This window comes from Pan paniscus, chromosome 5, assembly GCF_029289425.2.
Source record: "Pan paniscus chromosome 5, NHGRI_mPanPan1-v2.0_pri, whole genome shotgun sequence".
Lineage (NCBI taxonomy): Eukaryota > Metazoa > Chordata > Mammalia > Primates > Hominidae > Pan > Pan paniscus.
In genome coordinates this window covers 185,896,828-185,922,412 of record NC_073254.2, presented here as the reverse complement: position 1 = coordinate 185,922,412, position 25,585 = coordinate 185,896,828, and the positions used below count along the sequence as shown (strand labels likewise).

General features: G+C 45.4%; 1 protein-coding gene and 1 non-coding gene across 3 annotated transcripts in view; both read left to right on the top strand.

Moving 5' to 3' along the window:
• The window catches only part of PDE10A (phosphodiesterase 10A), a 666,160-nt gene that overhangs the window by 258,588 nt on the left and 381,987 nt on the right, over window positions 1-25,585 (top strand). The window contains exon 2 of one of the 2 annotated variants that reach the window (XM_055114307.2): window positions 20,103-20,237. The exons of the other annotated variant lie outside the window; for it this stretch is intronic. Within the exon in view, the coding sequence (XP_054970282.1) occupies window positions 20,103-20,237 (135 nt within the window). The remainder of the gene's footprint in view (window positions 1-20,102; window positions 20,238-25,585) is intronic. 2 annotated transcript variants of the gene reach the window in all.
• Window positions 12,921-13,024, top strand: LOC112440181 (U6 spliceosomal RNA). Its single transcript, XR_003028369.4, has one exon. It is a non-coding gene; the product is annotated as a U6 spliceosomal RNA (small nuclear RNA).

Sequence of the window (25,585 nt, the reverse complement as noted above, 5' to 3'; positions counted from 1 at the left end):
GCCCATCATGTTCTCTATCGAGTCTCCAGGAGCCACAAGACGGTGCTTCCCTCCGGGGGCCACGAGGCCGCAGGGACAGGGAGCTCCGGCAGCTCTGGGATGCGGCAGGGTTCTGCGGCGCGGCATGGGGCGTGGGTTCTGTACAACTGTCATTTTTTTAATTGTTGCTTTTTGTTTTTGAGACGGAGTCTCACTGTCGCCCAGGCTGGAGTGCAGTGGCACCATCTCGGCTCACTGCAACCTCCGCCTCCCTGGTTCAAGCGATTCTCCTGCCTCAGCCTCCGGAGTAGCTGGGATTACAGGGGCCCACCACCACGCCAGGCTAATTTTTTTGTATTTTTAGTTGAGACAGGGTTTCACTATGTTGGCCAGGCTGGTCTTCAACTCCTGACCTTGTGATCCACCCACCTCGTCCTCCCAAAGTGCTGGGATTACAGGCGTGAGCCACCGGGCCCGGATTTTTTTTTTTTTTTTTTTTGGTGGAATCTCACTCTGTCGCCCAGGCTGGAGTGTAGTGGCATGATCTCGGCTCACTGGAATCTCCACCTCCCAGGTTCAAGCGATTCCCCTGCCTCAGCCTTCTGAGTAGCTGGGATTAGAGGCATGCGCTACCATGCCCAGTTAATTTTTTATATTTTTAGTGGAGACCTGGTTTCACCATGTTGGCCAGGCTGGTCTCGAACTCCTGACCTCAAGTGATCCACCCACCTCCAACTCCCAAAGTGCTGGGATTACAGGTGTGAATCACCTCTCCCGGCCTTGTCATCTTTTAAAATTGGACATATGCTTGCATTTGTGTATGCATGCTATGATTCAGGATAACAGAGAAAATGCTCTGGGATGGGGGACGTGATTTATTTGACACGGGAACCGAGGATAAGGAATGATTTCAGAGAACACATGGCTTTTACATTCAGCCTGGTAGAATAAGTTGAACTCTCAGTAGAAACGACAGAGGAAATACTGTGAAGGAAATATTTTCACTTAGCTCTGTCGTCACTTAGTCTGAGAACTCCCTACCATGTTTTTATACCCAGTCCTTTGTTTTCAGTGGCTTTTTTTTTTTTGAAGGGGGGATCATCTTTTCATATATTCATATACATATATATCTCCAAGAAATATGTCACTTGTATATCTTTTTCAAGATAGATATACAAGATAGATACACATATGTATTCATATACGTATATATCTCCAAGATATCTCTTGTATATCTTTTTCAAGATTGATATACAGGTGACGTATTTCTTGGCGATATATATGTATAGAAATATATGGAAGTCTTTCCGTTGCAGTCAAAAGATAGCTTGGCTGGCTGCATAGATAATTTTTCAATCAAAAACAACAGAAATTGCTCCATTCTCTACCAGCTTGCAATGTTATCTGAAAGTCTGAAGCTAGTCTGGTTCTTCCCTTTAAAATAATCTGGGTTGGATTTTTTTTTCTGCCTAATAATCCACAGCCACTGTAGGAAATATTTGATAGCAAATAGATACAAGGACTTTCAAAGCTTGCTCTTTTGTAATTGTTTAAAAGGCTGACCTGCAAATTAATTAGTATTGTGGGCCTCCCCAAGCATATGGCTTTATAATATCTATAAAGAAGATTTAGGAATACAATGTTTCCTATTAATGCAATAATCCACCAGAACTGTGGATACCTGTGGTTGGGGCCCAGGGTCACCCATCCAAGTGCCCAAATTGGGTGAGTTTTGGGTTGCTGCCCCCCTGTGGTAGGAGCAGGTAGTGCTTATTTATTATTTCATTGCTGTCCTTAGTATCTCCCAATATAATCCTTTTAAAAATAGATTTCCAACTCTCCATGTCTAAGAAGATTGCTTCAAGTAATTTATCCAAATATTTTTATTCAAAAAATGTTTAATCTGTTCCTATATTTAAGTAAGAGGATAGAATTGGGCAGAAAAAAATTAAATCTCTACCATATTTTGGGGATTTTTCCGTTTGAAAAAGGTTGATATTCGGTTTCACTGAAAACAATCAAATTTTCCTGGAAATCTTTTTTTTTTTTTTGAGATGGAGTCTCCCTCTGTCACCCAGGCTGGAGTGCAGTAGCATGATCATGGCTCATTACAGCCTCAACATCCTGAGCTCAAGAGATCCTCCTGCCTCAGCCTCCCAAGTAGCTGGGACCACAGGAATATGTCACCACTCCAGGCTAATGTTTTTTGTTGCATTTTGTAGAGATAGGGTCTCACCATGTTGTCCAGGCTAGTCTTGAGCTCCCGGGCTCAAGCAATCCTCCCACCATGGCCTCCTATTTCTTCTTAATTTCATTCTGAGCGACAACTTTTCCTCTTTTTAATTAAGTGTATATATAACTCTTACATAATATAAATTAGGCAGTAAAGCAAAGTCTCAAAAACTGAGAAGTCAGAGGTCATCTCAAGCCCCAAAGACAAGTCTTGTTTTTGGCCCCGAAAGTGGTTTAAATTGTATTTGCAGGTGCCTGTGTCTTTGGGTATGGTCATAATCTCCCTGAAGCTGAGGCCACCTTTCCTGGTGTCATATCAGAATATTCTACACTTTTGTGTACCTTATCTACATTTTGAATGGCTTAAAAATGCATTTTTGCCTAAAGCATGTCATTATTCTGACATCCTTCTTTTTCACTCTCCCAATTCTTCTGATGATTTTGCAGTCATTCTCATATTGCCATCTTGCGTGGTAGTTTTTTGCATGGTGATAATTGGGAAGTTGGAATTGCAAACAGATTCTTTTTCTTCAAACCATCACATTTTTCAAAATGTGTATTATTTCTGGCAAGCTCCAAATGGAAGCAGGAAAGCCAGTCTTTGAATTGGATCAGTGCCATGCACCAGCATGTCCCTACTGAAGGGAGAGGAGAATTGAGTGTTATGAATCCATTGAAATGTGTGCCCTCACTCCAGCATGATGATGAAGATTTGCACATTTCTGGTTTTGCATCAGAAGCTGCTCTGAAGGTGCACAGAAAAGCAGCTGTATGAGTTAGAGTCCCGATGTTTACCCAAGGGCAGCATGACTAGGGGCCCTACCTGCTCTGGCAGGGCTGTCAGAGACACATTTCACTTCTGGGAGTAGGACATCAGAAAATATTGTGCTCAAGTAGAATTCCTGCCTGCTGCCCAATGCCATCACTCTAACATTGTCTGAAAAGGGTGTGTATGTTGGGGGTGGGTGGCTATTGCTCGGACTGTTGGATTTTTTCTAGTTTTCTACTAAAGACCAAGACCCACTTGTCTTTCTTAACACAAAAACAAACAAATAAAAAAAAAAAAAACACAACACAACCAACTATTTAAACTCTTTTCTTTTTTTCCTTTCCTCCTGATGCTCACTTTTGCAAACTTACAAAGCAGCCTTAGATTTGTATCTATTTCAGCAGCATAAGATGAAAAGCAGCTAGACAAAGTAAAATGTCTTTATTGTTCTTTGGAAACATGATTATTCAAGTTATGTTTCTTTAAGTAAACAAATATACCAGGATTTTTTTCTTGCAATGAATCAAGTGATTGGACAAGAAAGCCAATGACTTATTCATTTTTAAATTACTTTTGATCTCCTGGCTGTCTTCCTCCTATCTACTCCCTGCAAATTTCCATAGGCATCTTGAATTCTGGAGAGCACTGGTGGCTTCAGCCTTAGGGAAGGAACTGGTGAGCTGGTGCACTCCCTGAGGCCTCTCCTGGGCTCTATGTCATTTGGGGGTAGATTTTCTTTTAGTGATTCCCTCCTGGCCTCAGAACACTGTTTGGAGAGAGGAAGGAGGAGGAACAGGCATCTAGCCTTGTCTTTTGGAAAGCCCCAGGCTCCTGGAAAGCCTCCTCTCTCTCCCTCAGCCAGCAGCTTCCACACCGTGCAGGGGATGGTGGCTGGATTTGTCTCACAAACTCTGCACACTGGACTCTCACATAAGCCTGTGAGCCAGAAGCGTGACCCCAAGCGAAGGGAAATCTGGCGCCCGTCTTTATACGCGTGATTCTAAGGAGGAAAACGGTGTGGCTTCTCAAGGAGTCGCCTCCGTCCTGAGTCACTAAGCACGTGTGGTCGCTGCTGCTGTCTGAAGCCAGCCCTCAGCGGGCCCATGGCAGGGTCTCCTGTGTGGTCATCACAGCTGAGTAAACGCACAGTGGGGAACCAGCCCACGCGCAGATTCTGGGCGGAGGAAGCAGCCTGGGTGCAGGGCAGGAGAATCCCCACGTGCTCGGTCCCAGCGAACCCCCCCACGCGAGGAGGGTGGACACGGGGGCGTTTCTGTGGTGGCCTGGCTCGGCCCATCCATCTTCCTTTATGCTGTTTCCTGTTTGCTGGTTTGGGACACATTCGAGCTTCTCTGTCATCTTTAGTTTGGTCACGAGTGAAGTGGAGACTTTTCCCAAAGGGAGATCTGTGCTTGTTTTCCTGTGGTCGGCAACTGGGCTGGTAAGACGCTGAACTGCGAGTTCGATCCCGCGAGGGAGAACCGCAGAGGATGGCCTGTCTTCCCAGTGCCCGCAGATGGCCGGGGAGGGCCGGCTTGGCCCCAGGAAGCTGGTTCTCGGTGCTGGGTGGGGTCTAACCATGGGACACTCTCCCTGCTCAACAAACGAACAGACAAGGATGCGGGCCCAGGCCCATCGGAAGGCGGTGCCTGTCAGGAGGTGTGGACCACTGGAGGGAGCGGGCATCGTGGCTCTCCTCTCCCCCGGTGCTCGGCACCCGTGCTCTTCTCATTGGGTTTTGCTGACACAGCTTGAATTCTGTCATCTGGGCAGTCATTTATTTTGCTTGCTTGTAAAACCAGCTATGCTTATTAACGTAAAATTTTAAAGCTATTTATATAAATGTTGAGGATAATTCTTTTCCTCAGGAAAATATTTTTTAATGTTTCCTGGGTATATTTTTTCCCATCATTAATACTTTCCAATTTCTGTAAAATGTTTCTAATTCATTTATTTGCTTGCTTTAGAGAATAGACAACTGCTGGATCCTCCCTTGGTTCCTCCAAGAGCTGGGACGTTGTTGCACAAAACAACGTTCTGGTGGGATCAGCTCTTGCTCCCGGAAACCCCTTAACTCTCTCCAACACAACTACACAGCTCCTTGACTCTCTGCCTTTCCCTGCCTTGCCTGTGCACAGGAAAACAACATATTATGTTCTTGTCTATATTAAATCAAGTGGAAGTAGAGCTTTTATTTCTAAGACCATATTCTCTTAGTAATGAGCATAGGCCTCTGGAGAACATGGGTAGTGCCAATTGAACTCCATTCCTGTCCCGCACTGCGCCAAATGGACAGACTCCGTCAAAGCCCCAGAGCTCACAGCAGGCTCCTTCACCTGGTACATAAAGAAACTGCCACATTGAAAGTTTGCTGAGGATGGCATGGAGCTGGCAGGACAAGTTGGATACGTCTTGTGCTTGCTAGGGGCAGAAAGAATGTGTCTTTACAGGTAGAAACAGGAGCATGGGGGATAATGGAAAGGGAGGCAAACGTGACTTCCAGGTCAAGATTGCTAGGGAGGAATAAGTAGAAATGGTTGATTTTTTTCATAAGTACATAAGGCAAAACAACTTTATGAAGAATGAGCATCAGGAGACAGTCAGGTTCAGTACATCCAGTTCCTCACCTCTGACTCCACGGGACTCCCCTATTCTGAGAAGTGCTGACTGGCAGGAACCTATGGCTAAAGCATGATCCACTGAAACGGGAAAAGTTCCCTTATCCCCCTTGCAGGGTGTGTGATGGGGTTGTGGCTTGCTTCTGTGGTGCCCCACTGCTCATACCCCTAGGGGGAGCATGCAGACGGGCAGCTTGTGGGGGGCGTGTTTGGGCTCTGGCCCCATGGCACCCTCTAGGGTTGAGTGTGTACAGCTTCCAAAGCCCCAGTGGGTGTGTGTTACAGGGCACTCTTTTTGTTTTGCCATCTGCAGTGGCTTGTGATAGCTCAATTAGACCCTCTGCCTTATTGCAGGGACAGAGGGCTTTCTGTATTCCAGGTTTCTGCCTTAGCGTACCAGAAAATTCAGATCACACATGGGCTTGGAGAATGAGTGCAAGGTTTTATTGAGTGGTGGAAGTGGCTCTCAGCAGATGAATGGGAGCCAGAAGGGGGCTGGAGTGGGAAGGTGGTCTTCCCCTGGAGTCAGGCTGCTCAGCAGCCGGACTCTCCTCTGACCACCCTCAGCCAAATTTCCCTCGGCATCCACATCGTTCTGAAAACAGAAATGCCAGTTCTCACCTAGGTCCGTGGGCACAGGCCGGAGGGTGGAGCCTTTGCCAGGGACCCTGCCTTTCTCTACCCAGCACTTGCGAGCCCCCCTCCCATATCACCACTATGACTCTGTCCTCATCCCTGACCAGGGAACCTGCCTCTGCTGTAGTGAGGAAGATGCACTGGAAGCCGATGCTGCTGCCATAAATGGTCAGGAGTCTCTCGACTCCCAAACGTTTCACCTCTTGACTGCTTCCTGCGATGTTCAGGCTGTATTTCCTTCTACCTTATTACTGATCATATAAGTAAACCTCATTGGATTATAGTCATTTCTGGGAAAATGAGAAACTTTGGGTAAACTTCCATTAGTTATTCTTGTAAGCCTATCTTAGAAGAATTATAAGGGCCTGGTAGGCCTGATAAAAGAAACTTCAAAATTACACTCAGCATATTCAAAGTCTAAGTGACGAGACGAAGCCCACGAGGATATCAAAAGGGAACTCTAATAATTTGGAGGTTCTGAAGCCATGGGGGCGAGCCTGATTCAGCTAGCCTTTTCCAGAGAATCCAGCTATCCACCTGTATGAAGGCCTATCATAATGATGAAAATAGAAGCGATAATTTAATTTTGCACTTGCATAGCTCTCCTAATTTTCTCAACACGCGTTCACATCTGTGATCCTCTTCTTAGTCTCAAAAGGGCCCTAAAGAGAGCAGGAAGCATTTGATGACCTCATGTTATAGGTAAAAAATCTGAGCCCCTAGGGGTTAGACTAGTTGACTTCTACTGTCTTTTCCAAATCTATCATCTGTGATTCTATGAGTTTAAATAAACTTTCCAATTTTTCCTAGTAAGTAAAGGGCAAAGACGTCAAGCATAAAACGTGCCCAGTGTGTGCCCTGTCTGTGCACACAAATGCGGTAATTTATATGTGGTGGTTCACTGACTAATATTCCGTCCTCTTGTCTTAATTTTGATGGATTGCATGCTACTAACTGGAAGCCTGTAGTGCACACTGGAAATCTGGAGTAGCCCTGATTGTGGAATCGCTTACGTAACCTGTGACGCACACTTCTCAGTGAAATCAGCTTTTTATTTTTTCAGCATCTCTCAGGAATTTTTATTATCTGAATAAAATTTTAGACTGACCCCCAAGGGAAAATTAAAAAAAAAAACACCTTTATCTTATTTCTTGTTTGTTCCCATACCTCCCAAATGGCTTTAAAATGTTTAGGTATCCAATTGGAGGCAACTAGTCCGAAACAGAATTCATGTCATAAACAGAGCTAAAAATGAGATAGTTAAAATTCATGTCCTACCTTACTTCTCTGGAAAAGGCTGGGGGTTATTCATTTCCCTGCTATTTCTAAAGTACAGAACTAAAGTATAGGATTGGTAGCAGCTATGGCAAAACATGCTCTATTTTGAGCATGGTGAAATGCAGAATTCACACGGCCCAGCAGAAGCTGGGGAGCATGGCAGACACAAGTTGGAATTCCAGCTCGGCCTGCCTGTGCCGTCAGGAGCAAATCCCACTACCGGGTGTCACACACAGGGTTTCATGTGAACAAGGACAAGGAAACCGCACTATTTTTTGCAGCACAGTCACATTGTAAATATAAAGGACTCGGAGATCTTTCTATATTTATGGCAAACACTCTTCCCAGTCAACAGAGAAAATAAAGGGCTGAGGAAGCATAGAGGGAACTGGCCAAAGGAGAGACAGCAAATCACCAGGGATTGTCGAGAGCAAAGCTCAGAAATTTGATTTGCTCCAGGTGAGAGTTCCATGGCTTTGCCTGTCTGGGAGACTCCCCACCTCGTGCCTCCAAGTGCATGTGGCTGTGTGGCTGTGACCACCGTTCTCAGTAAGATGATCAGCGGTGTGTTTGTCTCAGGCCACAACTAGATTGTGAGTCAGTGGAGATCAGCAAGCGAGGCGTAGGCATTCCCTGTGTTCTGTGAGGCTCAGGATGCTGGCATGGTGTGTTCACATTTTGGTTACACTGAATGGAGTGGGACTTCTATTATATTCAATCCAAACAAAAACGTAGTTCAAATTAAGATTCTGGGTGATATATATATATATATATATATATATATATATATATATATATATAACTTAAAAAATATATACACACATATGTATATATGTGTGTGTGTGTGTGTATATATATATATGTGAACAAATTTTATTTAGGGATTTATAAGATCAGTAGGATCTCATGTTGCGTTACCTGAAAAGGTAAAATGTTCACTCCGATGTTTTCGCAGGCTCAGTAGCAGTAACTACTCCAGACTTCATATAACTTACGTACATGTCTTTACCGGACTTCACAAGTACAGTTGACACCATCTCCCACCTTATCCAAGGTTTCACTTTCCATGGTTTCAGTTACCCCTGGGCACCTATGATCTGAAAATATTAAGGAATATTGAGAGAGATACAGAGCACACTCACATAACTTTTATGACAGTATGTTGTTATAATTGTTCTACTTTATTATGAGTTATTGTTGTTAATCTCCTGTTGTGCCTTATGTATAAATTAAACTAGATCATAGACAGATATGTATAAGAAGAAACATAGAATACACAGGATTTGTTGCTATCCATGGTTTCAGGCATCCGTTGGATGTCTTGGCATGTATCCCATGTGGATAAGTGGGGACTACTGTATCTTTTCTTACCTGGTATTGTTCTAGCATGAATATGAGTAGAAATTAGCCTTCTAAAACTTGGGCTGTCATTATAAACACACGGAGCAGTGCTGGGTGAAAGGAGGCTGCCTTCTGTGCTCCACAGATAATGGTGAAGGCAGCCAAGAAACTGCATTGTATTTGGTTTATCTCACAGCACTGGACATGCTTTGCACATAGATTTCCGTGAAGTTTGTCTATCAGTAAGATGAGATTAATCAGGTAGAAGTATCTGACATCATCACGTAAGTAATTCTGTGCCACTTGAAATTTTTTGCAAAAATACATTTTTGAATAAATATACAAATTTGTTTGTATGTGGCTAAGTGCATATTTAAGAAATCACCTTGGAATCCTTAGCTTTTGAAAATAGTGTAACTCCATGAAATGTTTCATTTCTGCACCAATGATTTGTAGCTAGATGTGGCGGGACTGTAATAAGTAGTTCTGAGAGGAAAGATTTAGGAGCTTTAGGAACCTTATCCGTCTTAGCGTCTCTTCATTTATATATCAGTATACTTTTTATTAGACTATATATTTTTATGTCATTTAAAACATCATAATTAAGTAATTAAAAGATGGTATGAGACAGGTGATATTTGCACAGATAGTGAATCTACAAATGGAGACTGAGCAATTACTGGGTGCAGAGGCATAAAGATCTCTCTCGAATGGGAATGAGTGTCTAAGGGGAAATCAATGAATATCCTTCTTGTTCTGTTGATTTTTCCTACAAAGGAACTGTTTACCAGAAAAAGCATCTGGATTCAATTGCCTTTTCATTCATCATAGACCACTGATGGAATCTGGAACCACTTATGGCTTCACGGTCTGTAAGTGGCACTTAGAGTATGGACAGGAAATAAGAATGACAAAAAGTGTCTCCCGCACAGTTCTCAGGAAATTCTCTTGGGTCTTTATTCATACCTCAAAATACCCACTTACCTTGAAGCAAATAAGAAGCAATACAGACTTGCAAGTTAAGAAGTAACGAATTGGATTGACAATGAAATCGTTCATTACCAAACACCAAAATCCAGGATTTTTTGAAATGTAATTTCACAGCTCTAGGTTCAGGGGAAGGGATAAACGCATTAAATCGTAAACACTTCACACTGGAAGTTGCTCTCAGCCAGGTCAAGAAAACCCTGTGCCACACCCCATGGCCTGGTTTTACTCCCCACACTGCAAGACAACACATTTTATCTTTGAATACCACAAATGGAATTCGTAAATCCTTCTTTATCCTGATTTGATCTTTTTCTCCACCTAACTCCTTAACCCTGAAAAAGGTCCAATATGTTACTGTTCCGTGTAACGTTCTTAATGCCTAACACTATTTACACATAACTTTCCATACGTCCTCAACATTCTTTCTTATTTAAAGTGACTTCCAAACCCATGAACATTGCAGACTCCCTCTTGGGCGCGGTCAATGGACCTCCTTATACCCTCAGGACCTCTGAGTTGAGAACAAAACTCCATATATGGCCTGGCCAGAGCCACATAGAGTGGAGACCACCTTCCATTTCTGGAGACTGGTCTTTGTCTGATCATCCCAAACTTGTTTGAGAGAACCCTCCTCCTAGCAATCACATGACATTGGTTCATACCAGACTGAAACACCTAAAACGCCTGGCCAGCCTTCTCTCATAAGGATACGTGCTTATCCGGGTATTATTCAAAGATGCTTCTCAGGGCGGTAGATCGATGGGTGCTAATTTCAGCCAACAGGTGTTCACATCCAAACCAGAAGTTCAAAAATACCTACCTCAAGGGACATTTGATGACATAAGACTTGATCTTAGGAGAATTTCAGACAGATTTTTCTTTCTGATTTTTTTCTTTCTGATTTTTTATTCTTTAGGTTTGGGAGCAGGGCAGCTGTAGCTGTGCACAGTTGCCAGTTGAACGCTGTGTAAGAGGCAAGCAGGACTGAAGTGCAGCCCATTCCGCTCTCAGCAAACCCTCTGCTGGCCTGGGGTTGCTTCTGCCTTTCCCTAATTTGTACATCGGGGCTTTTATAAACTATCAGTGACTCTGATAGCAGGGCATGCTGCAATTCAGAAAAGTATAGATAAACCTCAAAAAATACCTCAAAGTAAGATATGATCATCAAAAAAATAAATAGTACTGAAATGCATAAAACAAAATACAGGAACACCCTCTCTCCCCCTCTCCCCATCCCTCTGATTTCCACACGGAGCAGCCACTTCCAAGTCTCTTATTTCTGCTGTTTCAGAAATTTATTTTCTTTTTCCTAGATAATACATCACTATTTTGTGAATAATTACTTTGTTTCTTTAGACGTTGTCTATTGAGCGCCTGTTACGGAACAGGGAACCAAATTCTCGCAGCAGTTCCTCCCCGATCCTCACGTTTTGCACACCCTTGTGGACTCTGTGTGATGAGATCATGATTATTGGCTAAAGCTGTGGTGTTAGTTATTTGGTCCCTGTAATTATCTCTCAAGCCTGAGCCAAATAGGGTACTTGGATTCCATTTTTCTCTCTTGTACAACTTGTCTTTTCCCTGCAATTAATGTTAGTCTTGTTTCTTCATGTGCTTAGTTTTTTAGTTATACCTATTTTTTTTCCAAATGCTGTCACAGATCTGTCCCAGAACTGACAGTAGAGTTTCCAACCGTATTCCAAACATGTTTTAAAGCATGCGATCAGCTCCATGAGCTTTCACCTGGAGCGTCTGCCCCACCACCCACCCGGGTTACACCTGTTGCACACCTGTCACACACTTATTGTGCTGGAACCTCCTGTCACCCTCCTTCTGGGAAGCTCCTTTGCTGCTCCCAGTATCTCATGCTTTCCCTTTGTTAAGACTAGATTGAAAATGCATCCTACCACAACATTTTCAACCAGTACAGAATTCCAGGTGAAAATCGTGTTTCATTTGAATTCTTGTCATTTTGTTACACTGTGTCCTACTGTCCAACAATGCTGTTAAGAAATAGAATACCATTATTCTTCCCTTTTCTTCCTGCTGGCTGCTTTCCCTCTCTGGGCACTCTTGGGTTCTGTTTTGGATCCCTGCCGATAATGAGCTTCACAGGAACGTTCCTGGGGCCAGTCTCCTTCCATCCATTGCCCCAGTGTGTGCTGTGCCATTGAACATGAGACTCCTGGACTTCAGCCCTAGGTGATTTTCCTGTGTTACTTCTTTAATAATTTCTTTTCCTCAGTTGCTTTTTTTTCTGTGCTGAATTAATCCTCAAAGTTTCTTATTTTTTCTGTCCTTTTGCTGGTTTTGTTCTATTTTCTGGGGAATTTCTTCAATTTTATACTTCCAACTATTGGTTTTTAAAATTTGTAATATTCCATTTTCAATTTCCAAAACCCCTATATTGTTCTTCACTTGCTTCTTTTATAACATTCTTTTATTTTAACATGAATGCAATATCTTTTCTTTTTCCTCTGAGAATATTATAGTTTTAACAACTTTTTTTTCCTCCCTGTATGGTCTCTTTCCAAGTTTCCTTTTACTGTTTATTATTTTAGCCTCAGTCATTCTTGTTGGAAGCTTTCCTTGGTTATCTTGTTATCCTTAGCCATTCCTTCCTATGTAAGAGCAAGGCACTAAAATGCAGATTGGAAACTATGGTGAGGGGTGGAGGGATGACTCCCTAAACTTCAATAACTGCAGGTCTTTTCTTTTGTACAGTTCAGCTTCTCCAGGAAACACTCTCCTGTGTCTCGTCCAGGGGGAAAAGGTAGGGGTTCGGGTATATACACACAAGCCTGCATTCTAGGACAGGAAGAGAGCGGGGAGGTTGGGGCAATCAGTGGGGGAGAGGAGTGCTTCACAGTCAGATATGTTGATTCTCATTGCATCCTGTTCTATCTAGACCCTCGTCCGTTCACTACACGCAGTGTGTCTGAGTCCAGAGTCCCTCTGGTTTAGTTTCTCTAAAGCATAAACCCTTTGTTTCTTCTGGGGATTTGGGACAGTGTGTTATAAACAAAATTTATTTTCATCTATTTATGATAATGTATTTTTTCAAGAATTTTCTTTTAGTGCTCGCTCTAGCAGCACATTTACTAAAATTGGAACTACACAGAGATTAACCAGGTCCCTGCACAAGGATGACATGCAAATTCATGAAATATGACACATTTTTAAAAATAACTTGAAATGGACCACTATGCAACTCTTAGAAGAAAACATAGGAAAAAAGCATCAAGACTTTGAATTTGGGAATTTGATATGATATCAAAAGCACAGGCAACAAAAGAAAACAATAAGGTGGATTTTATCAAAATTAAAAACTTTTGTGCATCAAAGGACACAATCAACAGAGTGAGAAGGTAACCCACGGAACGGGAGAAAATATTTATGAGTCATATAACTGATAAGGGATTGTTATGCAGCTTATGTAAAGAATTCCTGCAACTCAACAACCACAAAAAAACCCCAGACATCCTGATTCAGAATGGGCAAAGGACTTGAGTAGATGTTTCTCCAGAGAAGATGGCACATGAATAGGAGCTCGACATCCCCAGACATTACCACTCCCCACCCATGAGGATGGCTGTGATTGAAACAAAACAATAAATAAGACAGACAAACTGGAACCCTTGTGCATTGCTGGTGGGAATGTAAAACAGTGCAACCATCGCAGGAAACAGTTGCCAATTCCTCAAGAGATTAAACATAGAATTACCGAATAATCCAGCAGTTCCATTTCTGGATATATACTCAAAAGAAATGAAGGCAGGATTTCAAAATGACATTTATACACTTTTTTTTTTTTTTTTTGAGACGGAGTCTGTCTCTGTAGCCCAGGCTGGAGTGCAGTGGCATGATCTAGGCTCACTACAACCTCCGCCTCCCAGGTTCAAGCAATTCTCCTGTCTCCGCTTCCCGAGTAGCTTGGATTACAGGCACAAGCCACCACGCCCAGCTAATTTCTGTAGTAGAAACAGGGTTCCATCATATTGGTCAGGCTGGTCTCAAACTCCTGACTTCAGTTGATCCACCCACTTTGCCTCCCAAAATGCTGGGATTAGAGGCGTGAGCCACTGTGCCTGGCCTGTACACATTTTTATAGCAGCATTATGACAAAAGCCCAGAGGTAGAAGCAAGTCAAATGTCCCTCAGTGGAGGAGTGGATACACAGATTGTAGTGTGCCCATCCAGTGAAATATTACTAAGCCTTAAAAAGGAAGACAATTCTGACACAGGCTACAACATGGATGAATCTTGAGAACATTGTGCTAAGTGAAATAAGTCAGTCACATAAAAAACAAATACTGTGCATTCCACTTCCATGACACACCTAGAGAAGTCAATTGTATAGCAACAGAAGGTAGAATAGTGGTTTTCAGAAAATGAGGGGAGAGGAATGGGAAATTAGTGTTTAATAGGGACACAGTTTCCATTTTGCAAGATGAAAAGTGTTCTGGAGATGGACGGTGGTGACGGCTGATCAGTGTGAAGGTACTTAATGCCACAGTCTAAAATGCTTACAATGATGAATTTTATGTATGTTCTTACCATGATTTTAAAAGTAATTTTCTTTAAAAATCAAGAATAGCCATTGCAAATAAAAGATTTTGGTTCTTAGACATCTCATTCCATTTAGACACTCAGAGCCATCCTTAGTTCCTCCTCTCCCTTGCTTTTCTTCATAACAGAATTCTCTTGATCCACACCCATGACCCCTTTTTCCTAAATGTGGGGGGAAATAAAGGTCTTCCATTCTTCTTCAGGACTTTACGCCTTAATCCTTCATCCAAATGTTGTCCTCACTCTGCTCTTCCCAAACAGGCTCGTTTCTCCAGTATTCCGTTGAAACTGCTCCCAAGTCACTGATGGTGCTAATCATCAACTCCAATATCTTTTTCTTAGAACAAATCCTTTAAAGCATGCTTACAGCAAATGATACCACTGCCTCTGCCTTCCTATTAGAAGATAAGGTGTGCAGTCAGTTTCAGATTCTTCACATTGGATCTCACTTCCTTGGGAGGCCCAGGCGGCTTGCATTTAATCTTGAAGTGTCCTCTCTGCATGGCCCTGCAGTATGCATGGGCGAGTTAGAGAAGAAAAGAGAGGAAGATGCTGTAAAGCAATCATACTGTGCATTCATCAGCAAATCAATTATGAGTCAATAATTTGTGAATTTTGTGGAGACTCGGAACCCAGAGCTCCTTGTCTTAGCACCCAGAAGGCCTCTCACTCCAAGAGCAGAGACCTCTGCAGCTGGGGCCGGGGTTTGAGCCCTGGCACCTGGGCTTCATCCAGTCTGCAAGGTAGAACACACTCTGAGGCGGTCTTTCTGTCAGAACAGCTCCGTTCTAATTGTTCATCCTCAACGTGTAAGGGGTACTTTAGTGCAGGAGCCGGAGGGGAGGCTTCCGTGGGCAAAAAACCTGCGTTCACTATTGCAGAAAGCTCCCAGGCAGGGTATAAATGAGAAGAGGAGACCTGACTGTCTGGTAGGACAGAATAAAGCTGAGGAGAAAGTAATGTGCAGCAGTAACTTTCGTGATGCCACAGGAGAGGACACACAGACGGGAAATTAGGGTCTAACCCCTGCCTTCTGACCACGGTGCCCGGAAGAGGGACGTCCCCCCACTGTCAAGTGACTGAGGGTCCTTTGCTTTCTATGCAGCAGGTAACATGCTGTCTTCTTTCCTGGACAAACCACCTGATCCATTATCCATGCACTAGCCCCTCACACACTGAGAGAGTCTGTGTGTGTGCGCACGTGTGTTCACGTGTGTGCATGTGTGCATGCACGTGCATGGGTGCGTGTCTCCCTTCGCCTCTCCCTCCTCCTTCTCCCCTTCATTCCCTTGGAATCTATTACTTCCCTACAGGTTCCTTTGGGGGAATGTGGTCTTTTCGCCGACCCAAAACACAGCATTCCTGGAACCTGCTGGATGGTCGGTTTGGGGAAAATAAAAAATCTAAATACAACATTGGCTCGAATTTATACAGTGCTCAGCTGATGCACACACCACTTCTGTTGGCTGATTTTTGAGTGTGTGGGCAGCGTATGGTTCTAGGACTAATGTTTTTTATCTTACTATTAAACATTTTTAAATCCTGATTTTCATCTGTATAAAAATATGATTGTTTATCCCAGACCTGTGTGTCACCTGTATGTCCCTAAGCCTTGCCACCTGCTGCGAGTGAATGAGGGCGCAGGCCCGTCTGGGTGCACAGCCCACGTGAGTGTGAGCAGCGCCGGCCGCACCTGGTCACTGAGCCCTGCTGCACTGCGGCGTCCCTCGGGGGTTCTCGGGCGGCCGTCCCTGCAGGCTGAGCCAATACTCTACCCTCGCGGCCCGTGGGTTCCTGCCCAGGCAATCCTGCCCTGCTCTGTGCACCCAGAGCTCTCAGTTCACACCGGGTCTTTGTGCTCCTCAGGGCTTTGCGGAGAGCAAGGGGAACAACCCACTGAGGGGGGTTCTACTTGCCCTGGGCTGGGGAAGGGGGTGTTCCCCAGTGGTGGAGCCCCAGACCGTTGTCCCCAGGTTCAACACGTTCTTCTGTCGCTGTGGGTTGGGACTGGGCCACAATCCACCACCACTTTGTCCACTGAACAGTCACTCTCCTCCTGCCTGAGACTCTGGGGGTGCATCCACTGGCTGCACAGACTCCTGTTTCTTTAGGGCAGGGATTCATGGATTTTTATCTTCTTTGCTATTTGGTTCCTGTTTCCCTGATTGAAACTCACTCCTTGGCACCCTCCAGGCTCTAACCCTGGGACACCCCTGTGGATGGGCTGCGAATGGGGTTGCTGTGCCTGGGTTTGCGTAGGGGGATCCCCTCCCCTGGCTGCCCCAGCCCAGCCCCTGGGGTTGCCACATCACCTACCAGCCTTGAATTTATTTTGATCTGCAGCTGAGTGTCGATCTCTGTCTATTCCTCTTATTTTGGAAAGAAAGCTTGGCTTCGGTGTTTAGATTCAGAAATCATTCTAATGTACGGAAATGTGACAGAGTGTACATGATCAGACTCACAGGACTGGCGGCCTGGAGGTTCACAAATGGCAAACCTGTGACTCCTGTTCCCCGCTTTCCCCACAGAGGGCAGGAGTGTCTACGGCACGCCACCCCCTCTGCAGGCTCCCATCGGGTCGGGGTGGGCGTCAGTAGGAAATCCTGACTGCCCACGCAGAGCTTGGTTCTGTGTATGAGGCATGAACACTGAGCTGCCCAGTGGTACCCAGGAGTTTCCAAATGCAGATACGCATTAGGGGACCCCTGCCATTTGGTTGGTTTTGGTTTTTGTTTCCACACAACTCTAACTACTCAGAATGTTGTGGTGGTCGTGGTTTCCTGGGCACATTCATGTAATAGAGCTCACACAGCTGCCCTCCCTATACATGGGCAGTGTATGCATCAACCACACCTCAGTAAGGCAGGCTTAAAGTATTTTGTAATGTATGACATGTGTTTCAATCCAAAATACTTATGACATATCAAAAATCTTCCTCAGCAATAAAGCGCTCTAATTGCTATACATAGGACTTAGAAATTATTTATAATTGACTGTCATATAATCTTTCATTTCAAACTTCTGTGACCTCAGTTTTCTTCTGTTAATAATGTACCAAGTGTAAGAATAGAGATACAGAGATCTGCAAACACCAGTTGATAATTACACTCAGACACACTACACACAGAAGTCCTGTTTCTCTCCTGAGAGAGAGGACTGGATCGAACATTTTTTAGAAAGCATCGGTGTTTGCGGTAGGTCTGGTCTTCTTTCCTCCAATGATCTTCTTTGTCGTCAAACCTTATCTGTCAGCCACCCTCCCTCCTCTCCTGGTCCCGAGCCTTTGCTGCCACGCACACAGGCCAGCTCTTCTGAGCATCTTGTGGGGTATTTCCCAATCTAATAATCCTCTGTAGTGCAAGCAAGCTTCCCGACACACTTGTGAAAACGGACACTGCTAAGCCCCACATGCCACTGTCTAAGTGGGAATTAAACCTTACGTCACTTCTGAAGGTAGTTGCTTTATTTCTCCTAGTCACTGGTCACTCCCTATGGAAACAAGCATACTCTTAATGCACGGTAACTGGGAAAATTTCCCCAGTCATTCCTTCATTTACTTGTGTAAATTCACACTGCAGGTGCCCTGGAGGTGTGAGTTCTGCTAGAAGGGAGGGATTCCCCAGAGTCTGAACCCCACGGGCACTCGTGATCTGCTCCTTTGTGGTTTTACTGCAAGGCTGGGACCCTGAGTGTGCGGGTCTAGAAGGCGGTTCTCAAGCCTCGGGGACTTTGAGTTCACGTGTGCGGCACTCTCTCTTTGTAATGACCAAGGCCGTGGCAATTCGCACTGGATGACTGAAACAGGGCCTGAGCCCATCCTTGCCTCACTAGAAAGCATTTCAGATTGCAAAGAGGAGATAAAAATCTACAATGTATTTTTAAAGGAAGTTAAAACTGGCCGTGTGCGGTGGCTCACGCCTGTAATCCCAGCACTCTGGGAGGCCGAGGCGGGCGGATCACGAGGTCAGGACATCGAGACCATCCTGGCTAACACAGTGAAACCCCGTCTCTACTAAAAAATACAAAAAATTAGCCGGGCGTGGTGGCGGGCGCCTGTAGTCCCAGATGCTCCGGAGGCTGAGGCAGGAGAATGGCGTGAACCCGGGAGGCAGAGCTTGCAGTGAGCCGAGATCGCACCGCTGCACTCCAGCCTGGGCGACAGAGCGAGACTCCATCTCAAAAAAAAAAAAAAAAAAAAAAAGAAAGAAAGAAAGAAAGTTGAAACGTTCCTCATGCTTTGGCATTTTAATTCATGTTTATTGTAACAAATTACTTTCAACAGCAGAAAAGCTGAATTTGCAAACTGACCCAGGCCGCTTTGGTGTTTCACAACCAACAAGTTGTTAATGGAAGATGCCAGGGGCCCAGCAGTTAGAGCTGAGCAAACAGCACAGAGCCCTGTTCCTGTAACCTGGCTCCCAGGGGTACCTTACAGTTGAAGGAAGTCTCAGACGAGCCCCACAGCACATGCACACATCAGGAGGGGAGCAGGCAGCAAGCCGCACATCATGTGTTGTAGATTTGATGAGTAGCCTACTCTTCGGGCATTCGGCTAATCACTTTTCATGAAACGGTCCTTCAAGGCAAGTCAGGATCATCCTGGTGTCAGTGTCCAGTTAACCTCTGAGTCCCACTGATGTCACACGCCTCCATGCACACTCCCAGTGCTGGAAAGAATCGTAGAACCCTTTTCCTCCTCCACACCACCACGGTGGAGCCCAGAACCCTCCAGCCCGTGCCCCTTCCTTGATGTCCACTCACTTCACCACTGAAAAACCACACGGACATCCATTCTGCTTGTTACAAACCTTCCAGGGCCCATCAGCAGTAAAGACCAGTGAGGAATTCACAGTGGCCACCTGTGGGGTCCAAGAGTTGGATGTTTCTTTCAAATATTAAACACTTGTGAAGTATGTCACTGATCAGGTTGCCCCAGGCAGTCACCAATCACCCCTAGGATGCAGAATAAAACCAACCAACACACTCCTACATCCCGCTGTTTATGCTAAAGCATTTTACACTAAGGCACAGACAACATAACACAGGCATGACTGTCACAAAAATGCATTTGAGGTTCGCTGGTCTGACGAGTGAATTAGCACAGTTCCTGGGTTGTTCTGAACAGGCTTGTGCCTGAGCTGAACGTAGCTCGGCAGGTATTAAAGGGGCTTCCTGAATCTCACTTTTCATCTTCGTTTCTTCTCTTACCTTCATCTCATTGACCCTACCAAGACACACACTCACATTCCTCACCGTTTGGGCCTGGCTGGAGGCTCTAGAAAGCGCAGGCTGAACTAACTGAACTAAAATCCCCTCAAGAAAACCTCCAAATGGAGAGTGACTTAAGGCCCTCTCCAGACAGCTAACTCGCAGAGTCCACCAGACAAGACCAGAAGCAGGGTGTTCTAGCTAACACGAATTTCTGGTCTCTGTGGCTCTGAATCAAGCATTAGGACCTGTGTTTGCACGTGCAGCACGGCATCCAGACCACAGCTGCCTTTAGCACGCTGAATCATACCATCTGTAATGGTGCCACAGTGCCCAACTTGAAGGGCCAATGGGAGCCCCAGGCACTCACCTCTGTAAATTACCCATCCAAGATGAGGTTTGCAGAAGGGCCCTGCTCCCAACTCTAACGGTGTATTTAGTAGAACTTACTGCTAACGTCATATCCCTGTTGTTCTCTCCAGCCAGCCGCCTCCCCTTCATGCTTAAAGGTGGGAGCAAAGGACCCGCTTTGTTGGCTTTGAGGAGCGGGACAGACCCCCGGGCGCAGATGAGCGATGACCCAGCAGAAGGCACCCTGGACCCCTGCAGTGCGCCAGGTAAAAAGGAAACCCGCTCTGCCGTTCCGCCTCCCGCAGGGATGGTCTGCCCTTCCTGGCATTCTCTCACGGCTCTTAGCCGGGACCTCATAGGCAAAGCAGTTGAGAAAATTGCCTATGATCAGGAAAGACATGGGTATTTTTGATCAGGGCCCAGGAATGCAGACATGGTTTTAAGTGATTTTTCTAAGCACTTTGTATGTCTTTCCCCTTCTATTTTTTGAAGTTAAGTTGGGTACTTTCTTGATTAATACAGCAGCCAAATTAGTAATTTAACATTACAATGGCAGTAACACCCTTACTCACAAGCAAGGGCACATTCAATGAGAAAATAATTTACATTATTTTTATCTGATAACTTTTATTGCTAAACTTAAGAACCCAGCCAAAAGTTCCTGATTTATTCAAAAACGTTATGAAATGGGATTATTGGAACTTTGGAAGCAAATTTTCTAAAATACAAAACGAAAACTGCTTTTCTCTGTTTCTAAGGTAGAGAAAGTGACGACCCTCTTTAAAAGGGATCAGTTTGCGTATTTAGGTGTGTCTATAACAGGAAAACATCATAACATCTTAGTTGTCTGTTTTTATATATTCACAAAAACTAAAAGGACTTTGCACTTGGCCAGTGGAGGGCTCCGTTTAGGTGAGAGCGCTACGCAAGGGGTGAAGTGGGTTCATTCTTCTACAAATATCTTTTTGCCCCTGCTATGTGTAGCTTTGTCCTAGTAATGCAATTAGGACCAAGATACAGTCCTTGTGTCCAGGAGTTCATATTCTACTTGAGGAAGAAGCACTCAGGAAGCAAACATGCGCTGTAGCTTCAGAGAGTGGTCAGTGCTGCGTGGGCTTAGAGCATAAGTGGCATCTCTCAGAGTGGCGGCGCTGTTAGAAATAGGAGCCTGCACGTGAAGATTCGAGTGAGCGTCCAGTGGAGAGAAGACCAGGCGTCCAGGCACTGAGGCAGGTCTGAGTTGGTATGTTCAGGGCTGAGCAAAACTGTGAGATGGCCTAAATGCAGCCAGCAAGGAGAAAGCAGAGGTGAGGCGGTCACAGGGATTGGAAGGGGCAAGTTCTTACAGTCCTTAGAGGTGATAGGTCTTGATCTTCAAGTACTGGGAAAGCTTTGGAAAATTTGAAGCAAAAGAATGAAGCAGTGCAACAGGTAGTTTTCAAAGACCACTCAGTCTTCTGTGAAAAGGACCGCAGGACAGCGAGGCTGGAAGCAGAGATGCCAGGAAAGAAAGAGCCATGGTTGCGGCTCGCAGAGGGAGAGCATGGCAGCATGGGGGTGGAGAGTGGGGGGACAGTGAGGGAGCATGGGGGTGGAGAGTGGAGGCGGGGGAGAGCCGCAGCATGGGGGTGGAGAGTGGCGGGGGAGAGAGGCAGCATGGGGGTGTAGAGTGGGGGGAGAACGCAGGAGCATGGGGTGGAGGGTGGGGGCAGAGCGGGGCAGCATGGAACAGGAGAGTGGTGGGGAGAGTGCAGGAGCATGTGGGTGGAGAGTGGGGTGGTGAGCGTGGCAGCATAGGGGTGGAGAGTGGGGGCAGAGCGGGGCAGCATGGAGCAGGAGAGTGGTGGGGAGAGTGCGGGAGCATGGAGGTGGAGAGTGGGGGCAGAGCGTGGGAGCATGGAGGGGGAGAGTGTGGGGAGAGCGCGGCAGCATGTGGGTGGAGAGTGGGGTGGTGAGCGTGGCAGCATAGGGGAGGAGAGTGGGGGCAGAGCGCCGCAGCATGGGGGTAGAGAGTGGTGAGGAGAGCGCAGGAGCATGGAGAGGGAGAGTGGGTCGGCCAGGTAGATTGGATGCAAGGAGGCATTCCTGGGTTTGTTTCATTTTGCTTTGTGTTTTTGCCCTGGGCCTATTTGTTCTGATGGGGAGGAGCACGGACGATGCAGGCGTGGGGGTGGAGGCACCGAGAACCGTGTTTGGGATGTGCTGAGAGTGCGGAGCCTGATAAATATCTGTCCAGAAGTCCCTGAGCGGACATGAAATGCAGGGTTCTGGTGCAGAGGGCACTGACAGGAGATGAAGATGCAAATGTGGGTCCTGGGAAGATGCATGAACGGGTGCTCCTGGAGGAGATCACCTTGGGAGGGCAGCCTCGGCAAACAGGGCACAGTGAGGCTGAGAGGGATGGGGGAGGCCCGGTGTGACGGCCAGAAACCAAGCCAGGAAGCCTCTCCAGGAGTCAGTGAGCAGCTGTGAGAAATGCTGGACGGACGGCATGGGTTAAGCAGGTGGAGTCCTTGGTGACCTGACCCACATGAGTTAAGCAGGTGGAGTCCGTGGTGACCTGACCGGGGCTCTGCAGTGTGGCTGCCGGAGGTGCCTGACAGCCCAGCTCCCGGGGCTTCCAATGCGAGGGCAGGAGTGGAGCCAGCACGTGCAGACAATTCTTCCAGAAAGTTCTGTTTTAACGAACAGAGAAATGGAAGGATGGCTGGCAAGGAGGCAGAAGTCAAGAGGGTTGGTTTGTGTTGAGTTTTTAAAAATCTGGGGTGGGGCAGATGGGTTGAGTCCTATGAGACGCACATGGTGATAGTCTAACAGCACAGGGAGATCTTCTCTTATCTGCAGGAGGTTAAAGAGCAAACTCTGCCCCTTTGTGTTCAGCCTTGATCATAGGGAAGGGCTGCTGAGCTGTGTATTCAAGATCCCCTAAAGGAAAAGAGCACCCAGGAAGCTGCAGACACACACACATAAACACAATCTCACACACACTCACATACACTTTCACACACTCAGTCTCCCACACACACTCACACATACACTCATACACACACGCACAGTCTCACACACTCACACACATGCTCACATACGCTTACACACACACGCTCACATATACACAAACATGCGCACACACACAACACAGGCTCACACATGCACACACACTGTCACACACACACACACACAGTGCAAGCATGTCCAGTTCCAGGGTGAAAAGCAATGAAAACGTCCTTACACAATTGGTAGCCACCTGACACGTGTGGCTGCTGTAGTTAAGTTAACCAAAATTCAGTGAAATTAAAAACGCGGTTTCTCAACACCTTGAGGTGAGGCCTCTGAGGGATAGAGACGCTGCACCCTCAGAAGGTGGAAGAGGGAAGCAGGCCTTCTGAGCGCCCCTGAGTGAGCTGCAAACCCTGCTCTGTGCAGGGCCCCGAACTAGAGTCTGAGCAGCCTCAGCCCTTGGTTCTGAGCAGAGGAGAGGACCAAGCTGCCCGCCACCCATCCCCTGGGGACCAGGGCAGGACTGGGGGAGCCGCAGCAGCTGGACTCTGGCTCAAGGACCAGGTACCAAAACTTGGAGTCTGATCAGGATCACTGTTAGCACCATTCCAGCTACTTCGAGGGTCAAATAGGGTTTTCTGGGCTTTCCCCAGGAATTTCCATAATTTTGAGACTGTTTCTATGGGAAAATAGTCCCTGTGTTTTAAGCAATTGACTTAAAAACAAACTTTTGGATTATAATTTTTGTATGCTAGCATTCTTAGACAGGCTTACTGGGTGAACATTGTCTAAAAGCTTAAGTAAATTCAAAATCACTTATTGTTTCTTTCATAATCCAAGACTGTGCCTGCTTTTGTTAATGGAATGCTGATAGGGATGGGCTTGGGATTAAGGCTAAGGATAGTGTTCCTTTTTTAAAAATCTTTTGAAAAATCCGCTTTTCTTTGAATGAAACCATGTAAATCTGTTATTCATAAGCCTTTTTCTCCCTAAAGTCTGAATGGTAAATTAAAATAGAATTTAGTATCTCCTAATATTAGTTCACAAAGGATCCTTTTATCAAGCAATGAAAATTACTCTCCAAGTTTCCTTTTTTGTCTTGGCTACTTGGAAGCTCCTAGCAAAATGTGCTGATTTAGTCACAGACTGTGAAGATTTATTGAGGAGAAAATGTTAACACTGAAGCCCTGGGGTGTCAATAAGATAGTATTGGCAGGCTAGGGAGGAAGGGACAGTGACTGACTTTGGTTCAATTCTTATCCTTAGCTATGAAGGATCAGAAATGGACTTTATTGATTAACCTCAATAATATGTATTCATCAGAACACAAATTGATTGACTTACAATGGCAATAATCTCATTCTAGCAACCCGAATGTTTCTGTCCATGACCCATGGAAACCTGTGTCCTGATACTGAGATATCTAGGAAGCCAAAACCGTCATCATCAGAAGCTGGCTTAGTAAGCATAGGATTAAGGCAAAGGGAAATCATTATCTTGAAGGACATTTTATCTACACCAAAGTAACATCACTGAAATATTCATGTCGCCCCATTGAGAACATTTTTCTGGTGACTTGCTTTTGCCTCTCAGATCATCTTTTTCCCGCACTGCAAAGCCAAGCACTCCTGGAATGTGCATTTCTGGAACTGGCTTCCCCATGTCAGCACTCCCTCTGCATGTTCCTGGGATGTGCTACTGTCACTGGTGCTGTGAGAGCTATGCATTAGGAGTGTGGCCGCCCTTCGCAGAGAACACACATTTTCTTTTCCCCCAAGTTGTTGGATGTGCATGTCACTGTCCCCACTGACCACTCACAACAGGAACTGTGGCTGCTTAGATTTTGGGCAAATCCATTTTTCCTTCTCTTACACTTCTGCTATTATTAAAAGCAATCTTAGCTCTTTTTGGAGGAGAGAAAGTTACGTTTTGAATGCAAATTTAAAAATTCCCATTGCTTGCTTTATTTAATAGCACACAGATGATGGTAATATTTTTAAAGTCATGGCATCTTTTTTTAAAAATAGATTCATATTCTGCCTTTTATCAAAATTATCTTTTATCTAATTATCATAGCCATAAAAATCAAAAGAATTATAACCAAAAGCTATGTAGTATGAATAATTTTCCAGCTGAAGCTTGATTTATTGTCAATTATATTTGACATAGCACAATTCTGTTACCACAAATTATTTGAATAACATTTTGAATTCATGAAATTTGCCTTCCCACTGCAGTATTTTGTGAAGACCTGCTCTGCATCAGGCACCGAGCTAGGTGCTATGGGGAGCTTACTGAAGTCTAAACCACTATCGTTAGCTTTAAAGGCTGTATCTTAGAAAGCTGTACAAGAACTCCTGAGCCCCACGTCCTTTGGGTACTGTCTCAGAAGTCACCAGTGGGACCCTGGCATCTGGGTGGCATTTGCAGGCAGCTGGAGCAGTCTGCAGTGGCATGAAGGCCACGCTGGAAGGCTGCGCTCCTTTCGGAGGGATTTAAGCAATCTAGCCAGCTGTTCCAGCTGAGATGATCTCTACCTGGTCTTAACCTCACCCGTCTCAGGAGTAGAGGCAACCTGGATTCAAACCCCAGTAAACAGGTACAGTGAGCCCTGCCC